Genomic DNA, 19475 nt, shown 5'->3' with positions numbered 1-19475 from the left:
GCGGCTCCTCACACAGCAGGAAGCAAGAGTGTCTACACTGAGGGTAGTCTGAGCATAAAAGTCCTCAAAGCCCACCCCACAGACCTCACCTCCTAATACTGACACTCCCTGAAGGGGACATTTTTTTTTCCTTCAAACCACCACAGGTGGGTATACTAAAGAGGTAGGCACATTGAGGTGGAGGAACTAGTCTATAGGTCTAAGATGCTGTCTGAGGACATTCTTAGCTTTTGGGAGAAGCTGGTGGTCTGCTAAATCAGTAGATCCTCAAAGAATTTTTATTTATTATCACAAGGTGTTTATTTCAATGCAGAATGTGGCAAGGATGTTCCAGAAGGCTAACACTAGCCCAAGTTAAGGTAATTAGCTTCTGAACTTGCAGAATCCTAGTCTCCCCAACAGCACTGAAAGTCCAGTTGTTCCATCAGTCTCTGCACACAGAGACTTTAGGAGTTTTTCATTCACAACCATAGTTTCTTTTCAGGGATTTTAGTTAACAAGGCACATGACAGGGTTTCCATTTTTATTTTATGACTGAACGTATTTCATCATGTGTATGTCTCTCTGTCTCTCTGTCTCTGTCTCTCTCTCTGTGTGTGTGTGTAACATTGTATAAGTATCCCATTTTCTTTAGCTATTTATTTGTCAGTGGGTATATATGTTGTTATTACTTCAGTTATTGTGAACAATTACTGCAATGAACAGGAAGTTGCAGATACTCTTAGATCCTGTTTCCATTTCTGTTAAGTACCTACTCAAAAGCAGTATTGCTGGATTATGTGGTTCTAATTTGGGGAAACCTCAGAATTGTTTTCTATGGTGTTACAGGGAGCCCATAGAGATGACCAGTCAGATACGGTTTATAGCAATTGAAAGTCTTCATTCCTGGCTGCTGGAATTACACTCAGGTATTTCGGTCTTAAGAGTAGCCCAGCTGTCCAAAGCACAGGAGTTTTGAAGGCAGAAATCACATCCCGGCAGCTCTCTTGGCAGCTGCAGGGGAGCTTTGCAGAAGCAAGAAGTTTAACAGAAGCTAGCTGTGGCATCTTGATTTCAGGGGTCCTAGGGTAGAGTTTGGTAATTTTTCACGGGATCCTCATCAAGGAGATAAAATTATTGATAAGCCTGAAATGTCCTCAGCAAGAATACAAAATGAAGGAACCTCTGTGCTGTTTTTCACTGTCACATTCTCCACTGAATCTGTGGACATGAGTCAAATCGTTGACTTTGTCCAGTCTTGGGGGCCATACTTGGTAAGTGACTTTATTCTTTGTTTAATGCACCTGGCTATGCAGTTGAGGATGCAGGGTCCTATTGTTAGCCTGGTCAGAATAAAAAACAACTGTCAGGCTAATGCTGCCAGTAAGGTGGTTAGCTGTGTGGACCAGGTAAACGGAGACCAATATAAAATACCTGAATGTAGTCCCAGCCAGCTGGAATAAAGACTTTGATTTGGCTATAAACTGACAGAGTGGTCCTCTCTTGTGCCAGGCAAGTATCATGACAGGCCCCTAATAATTCATTTAGGAATTAGGCCTCAGTTCCAGCCTCCTAAAACTGAATAAGTCGGTTTTGGAAGAAGACACAAACAAAGGGCAATCAATCACTGAACCCTCCTCCCCCTCCAGTAAAGACAGGAAAATTGCAAGTACTAGGACAAGAACAACCCTCCCCCCAACCAGGTGCCTAAAGGCAATAACCAAATAAGGGCAAAGCCTGGGACTTGTACAGACTTGCCCAAGAATGGAAAAGCTATAGCCTTAGCCCACCCCTGTTAGCCCTAACCAATTAGAAATATACTAATGTAATTGTCACTTACATAAACCAATCCTAGATAGAATGATCCCACTGCTTTTAGAATTTCTTTAGTTGTGTATTAAAGAGCCTACACGTTTTTCTTGGGGGTTGCCATTCGATAGTTTTGTCTTTGTGTTGGATGCGTGGCCCCAGCATGCAGGTCCCTTCTCAAGATAATAGATGCTTGGATGGTGGTCTTTAGTGAGACTGCTCCGTAACAATAGGTAAGCAATTTCATATGCTTACCAACAATGGCCAAGGGGTCCAATTTCTTGACATCCTCAGAAACACTATTTCTAATTTCAAATTTTAAAGTTTGACAAATAAAAATTGTATATATTTGTAGTTGTACACAAGTTGTTTGATCTTTGTGAATCAGTTACTCTTCATTGAATTTTTAATGGTATTGTTTGACTGCTTGCTTCCTATATTTTAGACAGTAACCTCTTACCAGATGGGCTGTCTGTAGGTGTTTTCCTTTTACCAGGTGGGTGGTTTGCAGGTGTTTTCCTCCATTGGCTAGGCTGCCTTTTCCATCTGTTGTTTCCTTTCCAATGCAAAGGTGGCTTAGTTGGACATAAGTCTCACTGCATTGTTCTTATTTTGTTTTGTTTTTGTTTCCCTTTTTTTTTTTTTTGTCTTGTTTCTGATACCATTTGCTAAGACCAGTCCTACAAATGTTTTTCATAGGAACTTTATAATTTCAGGTCTTGCATGTATGTGGAAAGTGCTGGTTCATTTTTTTGGCACATGTCTATCCAGTTCTCTCAGCATCATTTGTTGTAAAGACTGCTGTTTGCCAGTTGTATAAAGTTGGCACCCTGTGAAAGGGTTTTTGATGGGATGTGCATAAGTGACGGCTGGACAGCCTAGCTTTTCCATTTATTTGTATGGCAGACCTGGTCTCCCTAGGTCTTTCTCGCCCTTTCCACCTTCTGGGGCAGCCTTCCTAAACTCCTGCTCCAGTTATCATGTTGTCTCTGATCACCACTTTTATTGTACCCGAATCCCCATCTGTTTCTGGGACAGAGACCCCTAGGGATCATCACTCAAATGTCACCTGTTTACTATAGTTAACATTTATTGAATACTTCATGTGTAATGTGTTTGTTCTAAGAACTTCACATGACTTTATATTTTTCTGCTTCATTTCATGATTAATTCATTACATGCTCCTATTCATGTTTATCCCGGTTGTTTTTTTGGGGGGGGGATGGTGTGGAAGTGTGGGGGAGGGATGTTGTGTTACAGCTCTGGGGGAAAAGGTATCATATCATCCCCTGCCCCCAAGTCAGAGCTTGACCACCTGTGTCTTGAGAGGCCAGAAACAGCCATTATAGCCATTAGAATAGTGTAGGATGTGTCTCTCGAGGGGCTGGGCCTCTCTGCTAGAGCAGTGTGGTTACTCATGCCCGGAGGGCTTTACAGGTATATCTTCTGAAATGCAAACTCGTATTATCTAAAAAATTTTATTCAAAAACTTTGGTGTCATTGCTAAATGTGTTAGGAATTCTTTCCTTGTTTATTTACCTTTAGAATTTCCTGCAAGCTGTGAAGGAAGCTGTCTGAGTCAGCTAGTCAACAACTCCTTTGGGTTACTAGTGTATCAGCTGTGTTTTCTTTTTCTTTTTCCCACCTAAATTTACATATCTCAGTTACCTTTAAAAATTGAATGTGTGGAAGCTTTCTTTGGTTTGAAGTCTTAGGTTTAACTTGTCTATATTCACAATCATAGGGTTGACTTCTTGCAGAGGGATGATATACTTGTCCGTTTTCACAATCATAAGGTTGACTTCTTGCAGGGGGAATGATATATACATGGATCAATAACATTTCATAGGAAACAGTGTTGAAAGTTTAATCCACTAATATGAAAAGGAAGGAGTAAATGGTCCAAAGCACAAGGTATGACAGTTGTTGCTTAACATTATTGTTGTCTCAATTGATGTGCTCTTGGAGGAACTGCATACTCATGCATGTGGATTCATTCAATGTATGTCACGTGCTAAGGTATGGAAACAAGTTAGGCCTGATCCTGTCCTTGAGGAGTGTGTTCTAATGAGGACATAGACTTGATGTGTATAGAGATGACTGTACAGTTAATAGGTTAATATAGTTAATAGAGAAGCCCCTGCTAAGGTGGCTGTGTGATACACAGTCTTACACAAGTGTATCTGCATCTTATCAGAGGAAGTAAGACTCACTTGTCATTCAGTTGTCTCTTTAAGGGCCCTTCCCCCACCTTCTATTCCTCCTCAGTGCTGTCCAGAGATCAGTGTGTTTTTTTTTTCCTGTAGTGACCACTAATGACTCTTAGGCCTCCCCCAGAGAGAGAGGTCAGCCGTCACATACCACATGCTGTGCTGACTAGATCAAACTCTGACCACATACAGCTTTTCCATTTGACTGCAGACAATAATATTCCAGGACAGGTGGCAAAGCAAATGTCTAAAGTATTGCAACATGTCCATGAAGCTTAGTATCAGTCCCATAGTACTTCTAACTTGAGTTTCTTCTGAATAAACCGAAGAACAGGAATTCTTAGGGTGTGAAATGAACACTCAGGGGTCTGGATGATACGAACTTTTGAGGATTCCCTGTCCTCCTTCAGGGACTTGTGATTTTGTACACACAAACCAAAGTAATTAAGGTCCTGACATACCATCTCCTCTCCACTATTTCTTCCCTTGTAGTTAGGACTTACAGGGGGATGGATGGGTTGAGTCGGGTTTAGATGGTACCTGACTACGCTACTTCAGGTCTCAGCTGCATTTACAATAGGAAGATGCCGTGGCCAGAAATGCCAGGGTTTCTTACTCTGACAGCCTCATGCTTTGGATGTGAGCAGTTATGGGTAAAACTGTCTTTTTTTACTTTGCCATTAATATCCATTTATTTGATGGTCCGTGGACTATGATCTAGACATTGAGTTGCTTTGGTTTAGGTGTGAGCATTCCCTTTGCTTCCCCTCTCTCCTGCCTCTGCTCTACACTGCCCTCTCTGCACTTGCAATCCTCTCCATGACCAGGGCTCCTCGGCAGTCATGATGTGATGGTGCTGTAAGGTTGCCTGCTCTTACTTTGAAGAATTTGGACAAGCAGGGAGCAGGGCAGATGATAGTTCGGCCTCTCCCAGCCTTCCACTGTTGAGAAAGGAGTAAGGCCTGTGTATGGCGGTCACCTGTAGCCACACTGCTACACCTTCCAGTACAGCAGAGCTCACACCTTCATGGACCCAGAGTCTTTTCTCTGGCTTTGCAAAAAGAGTGCCTCTTCATGCTGAATGTTAATGATTCTCCTTCCTCTCCCCCTTCGGTTGGCCTGTCTACAGGTGTGTGGCTACCACAGCCAGCCAGATGTTGTTTGGTAACAAGGGAATTAATAGGTACTTCCTATTGAAGATCGTGTTTGTAACTTGACAGTGCCCAAGGTGTGGTAGTACTGGCAGTAAATGTTTGTATGGAAATTACCCTGCTAGGCTTTTTCCAGGTGTGCAGTCCTGTGAGGTCAGTTGTTCTTTTACTAAGCAGGAAATTAGTGATTTGTCCAAGCGTATCTGCCTTAGTGAGAACAGAATCCGAACCCAGAAGTCTGGGATGGGCACTGGTACTTTTCATTGCAGTGCCGTATTCATCTCAAGGGCTGAAATTGTAATTAAAAGTAATGCCACTAAGGAACTGGTTACATTCGATATAACATTTATTAACCATGTTATAGTTAATCGGAAGTATAATTAACTTCGTTTTAAAATAAATGAGCATCCAGACTCTTACCGACGGAATGTCTTACGTACATGCTTGCTTTGTGTCCTAGGAGAAGACTTTGCGGTTGTACAGCAAGAAATCATTATGATGAAAGACTGCAAACACTCAAACATTGTTGCTTATTTTGGAAGCTATCTCAGGTACATTGTTTACTTTCCTTTTGAAAACCAGGAATGATTCTGTCACCTGATTCATCTAACAGAATGAAATCTACTCCAATGCTGTGATCCATGAGTCACATGAATGGAATTTTTATGACCTATTATGCTAATTCTGTAACAGTGTCACTGTCTTATGACTTGAGAATTCTGGGTATGGTTTTAGCCAGGAAGCTGGCTGTAAATGCACCAGCTGCTGCTCCTTTCTTCTGTGCTTAAGAGTGCAGTCAGGAGCATCTCCTCCTCAAAGTGGGTGGGTGGATGTTTGGTTGGGTGGTTGAAGGGATTGGTTTTTTTTTTTTTTTTTTTTGTATGTCCTATACTTCTGGTCTCATTCTTGGGCCTCATTTTCTTCAAAAGACTAAGAACTATAGTTATTTGCACAACATGCTTTTCCGGCACTGCAACCGAACTTTTGACTGTGAGCTTAGCACTTGTGTTGTTTCAGCAGGTCACATGCATAGAGGAGTCCCTCAGACAAACCTGGCTCCTCTCACTGTCCACACAGTGAGTCTGACACCGTGACCTAGTTACTTTTAAGGTCCCTCTAACAGGGAGGTTGAAGAATGTCTTCCTCTGTTATTAGCAGGGCCACTGTGCCTCTTACAGGCTCCTAGTCTCACGTGACCCACATACAGAGCGTGCTGAGCACAGCAGGTAGGGGGGAGTTCTGTACCTCGTCTCCTCCATTTGTTAAAGTCAGACCTAATCGGCTCTCCTCACTCCAGCCAAGCCTGTTAGAGTCTGTTAAATGGGGTAGGTTAGATGGAGGCAGGAAAGTGATCACTCTCACACTGGGGTAGGCCAGTGTTGTTGCACAGTTCTGGGTGGATTCTCACCTGCCAATTTGATACTGCTTCAGTGGGGAGTGGTTCGAATAGCAGCCCAACAGGTACATCTTCAGTACCTGTCTGTGTGGTAGGAAGCAGGCCCAGTGGGGCAGTTACTGTATCAGTTAAGATCCCCTAAGTTTATGGTGCTAGTAATTGAGTTCCATCACCGTAAAAATCACCACTGCAAAAGGACTGACAAAGTGGCCATCCTGGACTCCACTCAGAAAGCCTAGGACAGCCTGGTCTTTGAAGCAGAGCTGCTGTGCTTCCCTGGGGACATGGGTCTAATTGTTTCTCAAGCACTGTGGGGCATGCAAAGCAAACCTACTTAAATGGCACCCTTCATGTCGTAAAAATAACCATGGTCTTCTTGCAGGAAGACAGGGATGTAATAGGGACTTGAGTGAAAATGTCCTGGCTTTCATCAGTGACTAATAAGTTATTTAGTCATTAAGTGTCTCCATCTCCTCTGCTGTGACACGGTGGTAACACCTGTGTGATGGAGAACCTGCAGAACTACATGTAAGTACATGTGAAATGGAGACACTTAGACCATAGCAATGCTCCATATGGTGCTTGCTGAATGCTGACTGCCACCGCCACCAGCTGCACCTCAGGCCTCCTTTGGTCCCTTCCACACCACCAGCACTGTGCTTCTTAGTACAGTTATTTCCAGCTTACAAAAGAGATGCTTGAAAGGGTTTAGCATCAAGTTTACTTTTTATTTTATTTTTGTCCAAATGTAAAGATTAATGTTTTCCCTCAAACCAAAATTAAAACAAAGTTGGGGTCCTTTTTAGAAACGAAACTGAGTTCTTCTAGTGTTATGGGAATGTAGCATGAGGAGACTGCTTTGGACTGGTGGCTGTATCCTGCTACTGGCAACACTAGTGAAAATGGCTTTAAAGGAAATGGAAGAGCAAAAGAACACAGTCCCTCCTTCCTTTCTCTAGCTCTCTTCTACAGTCTTCTTTATTCCTGATTAAGCACAGACTTGGACCAAAGAGGAGCGTGGAATCCTAAGAATTAGGTCTGTATTGTGTTCACGCTGGAGAGGACGGAGAGATCTTGTCATCCAGCCGACTCTTTCACAGACGAGAAAACAGGACGTAATAGAACCTTTCTCCTTGAGGCTCAGTTGCTTGTTACCGGCAGAATTTAAAACTGGCTCTGTCCATTCCCTTACTGATGTGTCTTTGCAGAGCCAGTTTATTTTACAAAGGCAAGGGTTTTGAGTTTGGTACACCACCCCAGAACACTCGATCATGACTTTCTTCTGTTGCTGCTGCTACAGCGTATTATAACAGATTTAGACAAAAAGATGAAGGAAGTACAAGTGTGATTTGACTTCTGACAAACCTGCCCTTAGGGATCAGAATCAGCCTGTGGATTTTCTTAGTAGATGCCCAGTGAATAGTTAAGTTCCAGAAGCCCACTTTCTAGCAGGCTGTCTGCTCTCACTTCATGGAGAGATCTGGTCTGAGCTCTTGTAGAGCTGAGTACTTGACATCCTTAATTCAGCATCATCAGCATGAAGTGTAACAAGAACTACACAGACTAAGCTTTCCTCCTCTGGTGGATTAAATAACAGCATACTACATATTTAATGCACATTGTCTGAATGTTTGTGTTTGTTTTTCTTGAAAGAAAAAAAGAATTAAACCACCAAAAACTTATCCCCTAACTCCATTAGAGCCAAGGACAATTTTTAAGCCTCCTTCTAACTTTTGTTTAGACAGAGAAAAAGACTATAGTTGTCACTGTTAGTGTACAGTTACTCTGTGAAGGAAACTTCAGATTTTGGAACATATTAGATACAGAAGAGTTGCAAAGGCACTAAAGACTACTCAAGCTTTTCATTTTTTATAATAAGAGATTTTAATCAAATGGAATGTTATAAATGTTAAGCATTTTTAGTGTATTTAAATAGTGTTAGCATATATAGTCCATATTTTCTTTGCCTGCATAAACTAGAAAGTCACTTCATAGACTAAATACACACAGTATGTAAGTAAGAAGAGACAGGGAATGGAGCTGTTTTTAGTGGAAGGTAATGGTGGTGAATCTGAAAGACAGGATAGAGTTCATCCCTTGTTTGTTTTCTTTTCTATGGAGAACTGTTTTCAAAACTAAAAAGGGCAGGCAAAGTATTATTGAGATGGAGCTGAAGCCGGTGGCAGGTGAGGAGGAAATTACAAGGCAGCTAGACACTTCAAATGAATTTAAACTTTAAATTTATGTCAGCTCTGTCTCACACTGAACAGTTAGCAGATGTGATTGGCATCCACTATCAGTAGATGCCATTTTCACAAATAGAAGAGACATTGAAGATTAGAGATAATCAATGACTAATTTGCAAAAGGGAGAAATATGACTTCTAAAAAATACAATCAAATCAAATGTCAGCCATTCCCCAGCAAACAACGTGAATAAATTATTAATCATGTCATCATTGAGCACTTACAAGTAGCAACCAGCCTGGCCTTTGTGGAAAGCGATACCAAATCAATCCCATTTCATCTTAATGCTTTTATTCTTTAAAAAAAAAAAAAGAACAAAAACAAAAACTTTTATGTCTTCTTTGAGTTCCTGGAACAATTTAAGGTTATATAGTTTAGGTTAAATTATAATACAAGTAAAGAAATAGCCTTCCAATAGAGAAATCTTTGTTAGCTATTGATCCAACAAAAAATTGATAATTGGAATATATCTAGAACTCCAGGGCTGGCAGAATGGCTAAGTTGTCTTGAGGTCCTGAGGTCAGCCCTTGAGACTCACCTAAAAATACCAGACCTGCTAGTTCATCTTGTAACCCCAGTGATGGGGACACAGACACAGGAGGATGGGGCTTCTATTGGTGAGCTCAAGGCCAGTGAGAGACCCTGTCTCAAAAGAGGTAGACATCATCCCTGAGGCTTACACCCAAGTTTTTCCTCTGGCCTCCACATACTCATTAATACATCAATAAAAGAATGAAATATGGTGTTTCACTAAAGAAGATAGCAGTTGGGTTCTTTGAAGAATTTAAACATGTCAGAAAAACAACATCTCTTAAAAGGTACCTTCCAAGCCAGGGGTTGGTGGCACGTGCCTTTAATCCCAGTACTTGGGAGGCAGATGATCTCTGTGAGTTCGAGGCCAACCTGGTCTACAGAGCAAGTTCCAGGACAGCCTCCAAAACAATACAGAGAAACCCTGTCTTGAAAAACCAAACCAAAAAAAATGAGGTACCTTCCTTATTTTTTTAAAGTAAAAAATTATTTTATTAATTATTTAATTATTATTTAATCATATAAGTATGAGTGTTTTACCTATGTGTACGTATGTGCACCACATGTGTTTCTGGATCCCCTGGAATTGGAGTTACAGATGTTTATGATCTAATAAGTGGATACTGGGAATTGAACCCTGGTCCTCTGCAAGAACAAGTCTTAACCACTGAAACAACTTTCTAGCCTTACTTTCCTCATTTTGAATACGGTCACAGCCAACCATTCTGTGAGTTCTTGAAACTGGGCCAGTACACAGCCAGCTGATATTTCTGTGGGCTGTATTTGTTGCTATATATCGTGTCAGAAACTACAGAAGTGTGCACATTAGCCATGGTGCTAGTGTACCCAGTCCATTCGTGTGTCACACGTGTAAGCTATCAATCTCAGGTGGTTTCTGATCCCTTTTGGGCTTTACTCTCTTGAGCTTTGCCTTCTGGAACCATGGTACCTCGCTATTTCACACTGTCAGGTTAGCTGACCTTTCCACCCTGGTTGCTCATGTGGTTGCTGTATACACATGGCCTGCTCTACACAGCCAAGCCAACAGGTAGGTGTAACTAATCCAGCCACCACTATATTTGACCCCTATTATACCAGCAACTCTGCTTTTTAATACACTTTCATGTGGTACTCAGAGTAGTGCTTGGTTTTAAATGCCACATTTCAGGAGAGGTGTTGACAGGCTAAACATTATCCAGGTGAAGGTATCAGTACTGAGGAGTTCACAACCTAGAACTGCTTTACAAGGCAACCCCAGCATGTTTATACTTCATCTCTGGCCATTGTCTCTTGGGGTTGCATTTGTTCTGTTCTGTTACCCAGCCCCTCAAATGTGGTGTCTTTTTTCAAGTTCTGGTTCTTTTGCACAGACCCCTTCTCTGTCTCTCCCTGGGGAATTCCTACTTGAACTTTAGAACCCAGTTTGTCTCCTTACAAAACCTTCCCTTGATTTGCCAAGATATTTTTATCTCTGAACTCTCATGGCATATTAATCCAAGATTCCATAAACTACTTCTTTATATGATGGCTGTAATGTTAAAAATGTATAAATGTGCATACAAATTACTGTTTCACTGTTGTGCTGGCTAATTTTGTCAACTTGACAAAGGCTGAAGTCATCTGAGAGGAGGGAGCCTCAATTGTGGAAAGGCTTCCTTAAGATCAGGCTGTACTCAAGCCTGTAGGCACTTAATTAATTAATGATTTATGTGGCAGGGTCTGTGACCTCCACTCCAGCTGCTGCCTCCAGGTTCCTGCCCTGTTTGAGTTCATGTCCCAACTCCCTTCAATGATAAACAGTGATGTGAAAGGCGAGCCAAATAAACCCTTTCCTCCCCAAGCTGCTTTGGTCATGGTGTCTTATCACAGCAGTGACAACGCCAATTAAGTCAACTGTGATATTCCATGATACATGCATATAGCTTGCTTAGATCCTGTCCACCCTATCTACTCTGCCCTCTCCCTCGTTCTCTGGGTTCTCTCCCAGTCCCTAGTAGTCCCTATTATTTGCTGAGGTGCTTAGTTTATACATGGAAGAACACATGTGATACTTATCTATCAACACCCATGTAGTAAAATTGGAGTCTTTGTAAATACACACTCATAGCTACTCATATCTGCTTCTTGGTATGAGGACAGCTTAGACAGTATATAATATGACTGTGTTCTAATGAAACTGTATTTATGACACTAAAATTTATATCTGTTTGTTGGTTAAGAGTGCTATCAAAGTGTTTGGGATGTATTGACATTTTCTGTGCTAATCTGGGTAAATGGATAAAGTGTAGGTTAGAAAGTTTTTAACTAAAGGGAAGTTCCATTTGAATATACCTAATGACAGCTTTGTATTCTCCAAATTGTGTATCTTAAGTGGTAAAACCTAGGGTTAGATTACAGCAAAGCAGTAAGTCATTTACTTGGGGATTAGTTGACATATTAAAAAGACAGCATGTTGCATTTGTGTAGTTTTTCAGTGTTATAGCATACACAATATGAAGACATAATGGACTACTATTTCTCTTCACAGGCGAGATAAACTTTGGATCTGCATGGAGTTCTGTGGCGGTGGGTCCTTACAGGACATATATCATGGTGAGAGCAGAGTTGCTTTATAGACCCTAGGCAGTGCTTCTTAGTCTGTTACCTGCTAAATCCAAACATTAATGCTGTTTAAGAAAAGAAAGCTATGCTTTATTTTTGGCTTGTGTGATATATACGAGTGAAAGGGACATTTGCTTTATACAAAAGAAAAGCTGTATGCACTGGAATTGCTTGCTAACTCTGAAAGGACATCATAGTTAGTTCAGAAATTAACTCTGCCCTTGAAGAACTACAACGTTCTTAGTGACAGAATGCCATGATACCTTAGCATGATGGTTTAAAAGAGAGTGTCCCCCATAAGCTCATGTTTGAATTCTTGGTCCCCAGTTAGTAGACATGTCTAGGAAGAATTAGGAGGCATGGCCCCTGTTGGAGGAGGTGTGTCCCTGGGCACCAGCTCTGCCGTTTCTCCCTGCCTGAAATTGGTGCATTAGATGTGAGCTCTCAGCTACTGCTCCAGCACTGCACCTCCCTGCCTGCCACCATGCTTCCCGCCATCATGATAGTGGACTCACCCTCAGAACTGTGAGCAAGCCCTGATTAATTGCTTTCTCTATAAGTTCCTCTTATATAGTGGTGTCTCCTCTCAGCCAGAGAACAGTAACCAAGACTCTGAGTGATGGTGATACTTAAGTCATTGACTTTGCTCTCAGGTGTTCATGGGGCAGCACGACGTAAATGTTAGTTTGTTCTCTCAGTATAAAAATCTAGGGAATTAGAAAATGATCAAAACTATTTTTATTGAGTCAGTGGTATCATACAGGAGACTCATAAGGTAACCTATGTTTGGTATTTTCTGTGGAATATTGTTTTCCTGTCTGCCATTTCTATCCTGGTTCTGACTCCTGTAGGCTTATTCTTTCTCTGCAGGTTTACTTTTTGATTAATGTAAAACACAGTATCTTTGTAATTCATGAAGTCAATTTTTTGAGAAAGTATGTATTTTCTCTTGAGCTCCTGTTCTCAGGTATGGAGCCTCTTAGTAGGTGAGGGTTGATGGTACTAAAGAAGATGGTGAAAGGCTGTAGGAGGAAGTCTGTATGCCGCCATTAAACATGTGACTTACTAGAGGCGCATACAGATGAGGTAATAAAAGGGCGGTTTACCACACTGCTAACCACACCCACTTTAGGCATGACTAAAGACGTATATGGCCGGACGTAAAGACGTATACGTACATAGGCGGTGAACTACGTCACTAGCCAGGCCCACTTTTGGGCATGGCTAGGGGGCATTACGGGGGAAGGCATAAAAGACAGCACACAGGAAGTCTCGGTCTCTTTTCCTGGAGTTCGGCTTCCGGTTCGGCACCGGGAAAACTACTTGGCTCATCTGGGTTACTTGTTTGGTATCTTGTGAGTAATTTCTACAATAAATACTTAGTTTTACTTTCAGTAAGTGTCGTTTATTGTTACAGCGTCATTTGGAGCTACAAAAGGCCATTGTGGGAAGTTTACTATTTAGAGTTCTTTTCTTATTACTATCTTCCTGGTATAGGTTTTATTTAGCATAAGAATGATGGAACAGTGGGATTGTTGCTGTGTTTTTATTTTATATACTAGTTAGTGTTCTGGTGTATTCTAACCACCACAATCAGAGGAGGAGAAAGGAAATGGTAGGTTTTCTTAAATTATCTTCAAAAGCTCAGAGGTGAGAGTGGATCTTGTTCATCTTGAGAAGATAGGCAACTCTTTGGTAGAAACGGGAGGAAGCATGTTCTAATAGATATGTCAAAGAGTAGCACACAGGAGGTCACTCCAGTTAGCTTAGGACAGTGTATTTAGGGGCTGGAGTCAGATGTGAGAGCCTTGAAAGCCAGACGAAAGAGCCTGTGATACTTGACATTGAATCGTGGGCCATATGTGTGGTAAGCAGTGCTCTACCACCAAACCATATCCTTCACTCAAATTATATCAAATTACACCTTTTTTTAAAATACATTGTTTTTCTATGTAGCCCAGGCTATCCTAGAACTAGCTCTCTAGTCCAGGCAGCCCTTGAACTCATAGAGATCTGCCTGCCTCTTCTTGGAGTGCTGAGATTAAAATCATGTGCCACCATCTCCTGGCCAAACTACAACCTCTAAAGATAAATAAAAAACTTCATAAACTCTAGGGTTCTTGGGTGAGAAGAACTTCTCTTTCATTAGATTAAAAAAAAGCATAGGATGTTATACTGTTCCCCCACATAATGGCAACATAGAGCCAGGGGAGCTGGGAAGAATATCCAAGAAGAAAAGTAAGCTTGTTTGACATGTCCACACAGGCATACAGCATTTCAGACTGGTCAAAGAGTATTACATACTGACAGGACACTAATTACTTCATGGAAATCTAGGTACAGCTGAAAGAGTGAACATCATGGCAGTGGGAGCATGTAGAGGAGGCTGTTCACATCATGCCAGACAAGAAGCAAAGAAAACGCCAATACTAGAAAGGTCCAAGGCAAGATACAGCACTAATGATATGCCGCCAAGTGGCTCATTTCTTCCAACTGTCCCCCAACACCACCTATTTTTCACTACTCTCCATAATCCCATGATGTTATAAATCACCAAAAAAGCAATATATTTATTAAGTCAAAACCCTCACGATCTAATTGCCTAAAGAAAGACCATCACAGACACTTCATTGTGCTTCACTAATTTCCCCATTGAAAATGAAGGTTAACCATGACACTATTAAATGCTATAGTCATTTGTGCTTTTTAAGACAATGCTTGAAACTGGGTAATCAGTAAGCAGAAGAAACTAATTTCTTATAGTTTTGGAGACTGAGAAGTCTAAATTCCAGGTGCCAGCAAGCTCAGTGTCTAGGAAGATAGGTGAGAGCATTCAGTGTCATATGGTAAAAGAAAAGGAGAGGCACCAAAGACTCCCATGTTGCTTTTAACCTCATTCTTAAGAAAGTAGCCTTAAGATCTCATAGGGTTCATCTCCTAGGGTATTACCTACTACAACTGTCACACTGAAGATTCAACATGAGAGGTTAGAGGGTGAAGTGTTTGCTAAGCACATGTTGGGACAGTGGTTTGGAATCCCAGAACCCATCTAAAGTCAAGTAGTGTGTTCCACTGGTGATCCCAGCACTTGCAAGATGGAGACAGGGACTCCCCACAGCAAGATGGCTAGTTAGACTAGCTGAGAGGGTGAACTCTGGGTGTAAGAGACCTTGTCTCTATATATAAGATGGAAAGCAATTGAGGAAATTATTGGACATCATCCCGTGGCCTGCACACATGTACACATACCCACACATGCATGTGCAATCACAGAGGAACACATACACCATGAAAAAGATTCTACGTGAATTTTAGAGGAATATATATACTCAGACCATAGCAAATGCACACCACAGGAAATGTGCGTACCAGAACTATGACTACCGTATTTTCAGTGTTCACTGAATGAAGTAATTAAGTATATAGCAAGCAAAAGTAAAAGAAGGTATCAAGTGGCAGATAAATAGAAGCTTCAGATCGCAACACATGAAACTACCACTTTATAGCATCCTCAGAAATGCCTGGGGTAGCCTTATGACAAAGGAAACAAAGGCAACACCGTCAAACACCCAGCAGAAACTGACCTGAGAAGTCGCCATCAGCCGGAACTACCAGTTGAACTTTCTCAACGTGGATGGGTCTGCAACTCTCCTTCTACTGGCATTTTCTGTGTGGGAGATCAACAGCAGCAACCTCTGTTGGAGAGACTTCACCTTCTAGCTCTTCTCTTGGGTGTGGTGTTTTTAACACCCTTTGCTGCTTGCTGGCTTTTTCTTTCCACATTACAGAGTTGGGGCCAGCCTGACCCAGGGCAGGAGCTTTTGAAGAGCCAAGGGAGGGCCTCCTCTTCCTTCTACAATCTTAAAGCAACATGTAACAGTCTATGAGTGTAATTTACTCTATATCACTGAGAAAATGTCTATGATAGTGAAAAAGCAGGTTTCAAATCAGTGCTGAGTTAGTGTTTGCTCATTTGTATATGCAGTACATGTAAACCTACATTGGCTCAACTTGCAGGCTTCTGACTTAGCAATGGCATGAAAGGCATATGCATTCAGTATAAACCATGTGCCAAATTTTAATTTGATCTGTTCTGTACCCAAGTGTAGTAAGAATTCGTGTACTCTTGGTTATGTTACTAGATAGTGGTAGCAAGCCACAGATCCCACTGAGCAACATGACCTTCAGGTAGCAACTATTTAACTGAGATGTCATGTGTTGCCATATAAAATTCATTTTTGCCTTAGAATATTGTTAACTTAAAATGGGTATATCCAGAACATAACACATTAGGAGTTGAAGATCATATTATATAAAATGCCTGTGTAAAATCAACTTGTAGACTGTAGATGAAAATTTTATATTATTGAGTAATACTCTGGATAAGAGAGACCTTTGCTTTTTAAGCTTCTGTATTCACTAGAATTTTCATAGTGAACATGTATTAATTTTATAACTATAACAGTAGTAATACCTTTTAAAGAAGATATTGGCTTAAAGCCAGCTGTGATACATGTTTACTCATCAATAAATAAACCTTAACGAAAGCTTAGCCACTTGGGCATTCTTTTTAACATCTGTGAATATTGGATCAGCAAGGTATAAAATAAAATATAGTCAATTTCAGTCATTGATTTGCTTATCAACACAATGTGGCTTTTCTGTGCCAGGCATTGTTCTAAACACTATAAATATGACAGTGAGCATGTCAGCCTGAAAAAGAATAAAAATGAAAGCTGCCTTTTTGGCGCTGGCTTTAGTAAAATTGTTTAAGTATGTTGAGTCTGTTTTTTTTAAGATTTATTTATTTATTATGTATACAGTGTTCTGCCTGCATGTATGTTTGCAGGTCAGAAGAGAGCACCAGATCTATTATAGATTGTTATGAACCACCATGTGGTTGCTGGGAATTGAACTCAGGACCTCTGGAAGAACAGCCAGTGCTCTTAGCCTTGGAGCCATCTCTCCTGCCCTGTTGAGTCTGTTTTTAATGGGATTTATAAACTTGGTCACTTAGTGGAAAACCTGTGTTGTTTAATCTTGCTAATACTAATTTTCTTCTCATACAGTAACTGGACCCCTCTCAGAACTGCAGATTGCATATGTTAGCAGAGAAACACTACAGGCAAGTTATATTTAAAGTCTATTCTTTAATAAATGTTTATGTACTATGCATTACTGTTAGGGGTACAAGATAATTAATTTGGTAAACTATTTAAAACTTTTTTTAAAAAAAGATTTATTTATTATGTATACAGTATTCTGTCTGCATGTATGCCTTCAGGCCAGAAGAGGGCACCAGATCTCATTACAGATGGTTGTGAGCCACCATGTGGTTGCTAGAAATTGAACTCAGGACCCCTGAAAGAGCAGTTAGTGCTCTTAACCTCTTTGCTATCTCTCCAGCCCTGAAAACTTTTACTTATTTGTATTGTTCTGTTTTTGTGGTGCTAGGGGTTGATCCCAGGGCCTCTCATGTGCTAGACAAGTATTCTACACCAAGTTATATATCTGGCCCTTAATACATTTATAAATTGTCAGAAATGCAATCTATATTTATAATTAACACTATAAAGCCTAAAGATTACAATATAGCTTAGACTTCAAGCACTATGGGTATGCATTTCTCTTAACAACAAAGAAAGGCTTGATAATTCAGCAGTATCAGAGGGATTGAAATTTATTCTGATTCTAGTGGGACATACACTTTAAAAATTCAAAGTGTTTGCACAGTTTACTAAATGGTATTTTAGAAAATTTAGTCCTTCTGTCTGATCTTTATCTTTCTCATCTTGATTCTGTTGTCTTCTGTAATATTTCATTATCATGGGTTGATACTTGTTTTTCTATAAAGAGTAAATAAAACAGTAATGAGTACTACTCAGTTGTACCATGTGATAAATCTTGCTTATTTTTCTATTTTTTTAAACTCTAGGGATTGTATTATCTTCACAGTAAAGGAAAAATGCACAGAGATATAAAGGTATAAATTATATTTGTGGCCTGGTTTTCACTTTTAAATATTCTGATTCAATCTGTGAGCTTATCTCTTTTGATTATTCTCTTTGATAAGTTTGCTGCCTGAAATAGATTACAGTGATGAACATGAGTACAGTATGGTAAGTCCCATTACATTCTTAGAGGAGCTTTGTTGAGGCAGGGTCACATACGTAAAGTCTGCCCTCTGAAGTATGGGGCTGAGTGGATTCCTTTGGAGTTTTGCTTGGTTGGATCTGGTTTGGAGGTATTTGTCCACGTAGGTTGGGGTCTCTTCAGATGTCGTAGGTTGGGGTCTCTTCAGATGTACTATGAAGCTGAGAATGTATTTGAACTTGTGTTCTTACTGCCTCTGTCTCCCAAGTGCTGGAATCATAGGCAAGCACCACGGTACCTCACTGGATTAGTGTTTATATAGCTGCTGCTGTTGTTGTTAGTGTTTTCATAGCTGTTGTTGTGTTGGTTTTTTTAAAATCTCATTTGCAACTATTTGTTTATAAGACACAAATTAACTCCATGGCTTCCATAAAATGATAGTAAATTGTAAGCTTACTGTCTTGTCTACTAAGTTTGACACTCTTAAGGTAATGTAAGATACCATTAGCAAAGTGTCTGCATCAAAGAAAGTCTGGCAGCTCCTGAGTGTCTCTACTGTGCTCTTCGTTGGAAATGGTTCTTCCTTCTGTTTATTTTATTTTCTTCTTCTTTGTTTACTCCCTCTTACCATTCTCTCTGTCTTTTATCCTTTCGTGGGAGAAGTGACTCCTGCTGCTTTCCTAGTCCCCGAGAAAGCCCTGGACTCTGTTCTCAGAAAACTCCCACATCCCACACATTCCAGTGTTCTCTGGAATGTAAGTGGACTCATGCTTTAGGTATTTCCCATAAGCCCCTTACAAGACGAGAGCAGGGGGCCTTGTACTCTGAAGATAAAGTAGTTCTGTAGATGTCAGGGTGCTAAGGAAGGGTCCAGTCATTGAATTAGATAATTGGGAAGGATTGGTGGCTTTTTGTCAGAAGTAAAGATTGGCGTGCTCTCCTCCATGTTGAAAGAACAACCTGAACAGAAATGCAAAGTGAAGCATGAGGCCCTTTTTGGAGACTGTAATGTCTGTATTATGTTATTAAGCAGGGAATGTGTGGGTTTCATAGGTGATGAGGTTCCTGGGTAGTTTTGTGCCCTTTTGTGCAAGGACTCATTTTAGACTTTGAGGGTCTGGATAAATTCTGACCATTGGCAAAGCCTCTGTCCTTGTTCAAGCTTCCATCATATTCTGTCTCACCTGTATTTCTGCAGTAACCTTCCTTCTGCTCTCACTCTGCCGTTCTTGAGTGGTTCTATAGTTACCACTATATTTAACAAACAGAGTGACCTTTTGAAGTCCCCTGCTTACCAGCACCATTGATTTCCCATAGTACTCACTGAGAAATGCAGGTGCTTGAACTGTGGCCAGCAAGGTTAAGTGCGATCCAGGCCCTGCATGTGTTTCTCTGTGCTGGCCTCACATTCCATTCCTCTCTCTTTTACTCAGTCTCAGCTGTGTATTGAGTCTTTCTT

The 19475-nt window shown here is 40.8% G+C and overlaps 1 protein-coding gene across 13 annotated transcripts in view; it reads left to right on the top strand.

Annotated features, from left to right (window-relative positions):
• Map4k3 (mitogen-activated protein kinase kinase kinase kinase 3) overlaps positions 1-19475 on the top strand; it is a 150161-nt gene that overhangs the window by 69517 nt on the left and 61169 nt on the right. For 12 of the 13 annotated variants that reach the window (XM_040738991.1, XM_040738995.1, XM_040738994.1 and 9 more), the window contains exons 3-6: positions 5610-5700; positions 11850-11914; positions 16993-17048; positions 17859-17906. In XM_040738991.1, the coding sequence (XP_040594925.1) occupies positions 5610-5700; positions 11850-11914; positions 16993-17048; positions 17859-17906 (260 nt within the window). Of the gene's footprint in view, positions 1-23; positions 147-5609; positions 5701-11849; positions 11915-16992; positions 17049-17858; positions 17907-19475 lie in introns of those variants that run through there. The other variant, XM_040739001.1, reaches the window with a different exon arrangement.

Source organism: Mesocricetus auratus, unplaced genomic scaffold (genome assembly GCF_017639785.1).
Source record: "Mesocricetus auratus isolate SY011 unplaced genomic scaffold, BCM_Maur_2.0 Super-Scaffold_100676, whole genome shotgun sequence".
In the NCBI taxonomy this organism is placed as follows: Eukaryota; Metazoa; Chordata; class Mammalia; order Rodentia; family Cricetidae; genus Mesocricetus; species Mesocricetus auratus.
Note: the sequence above shows the minus strand (reverse complement) of the source record. Positions and strands in the feature narration are given on the sequence as shown.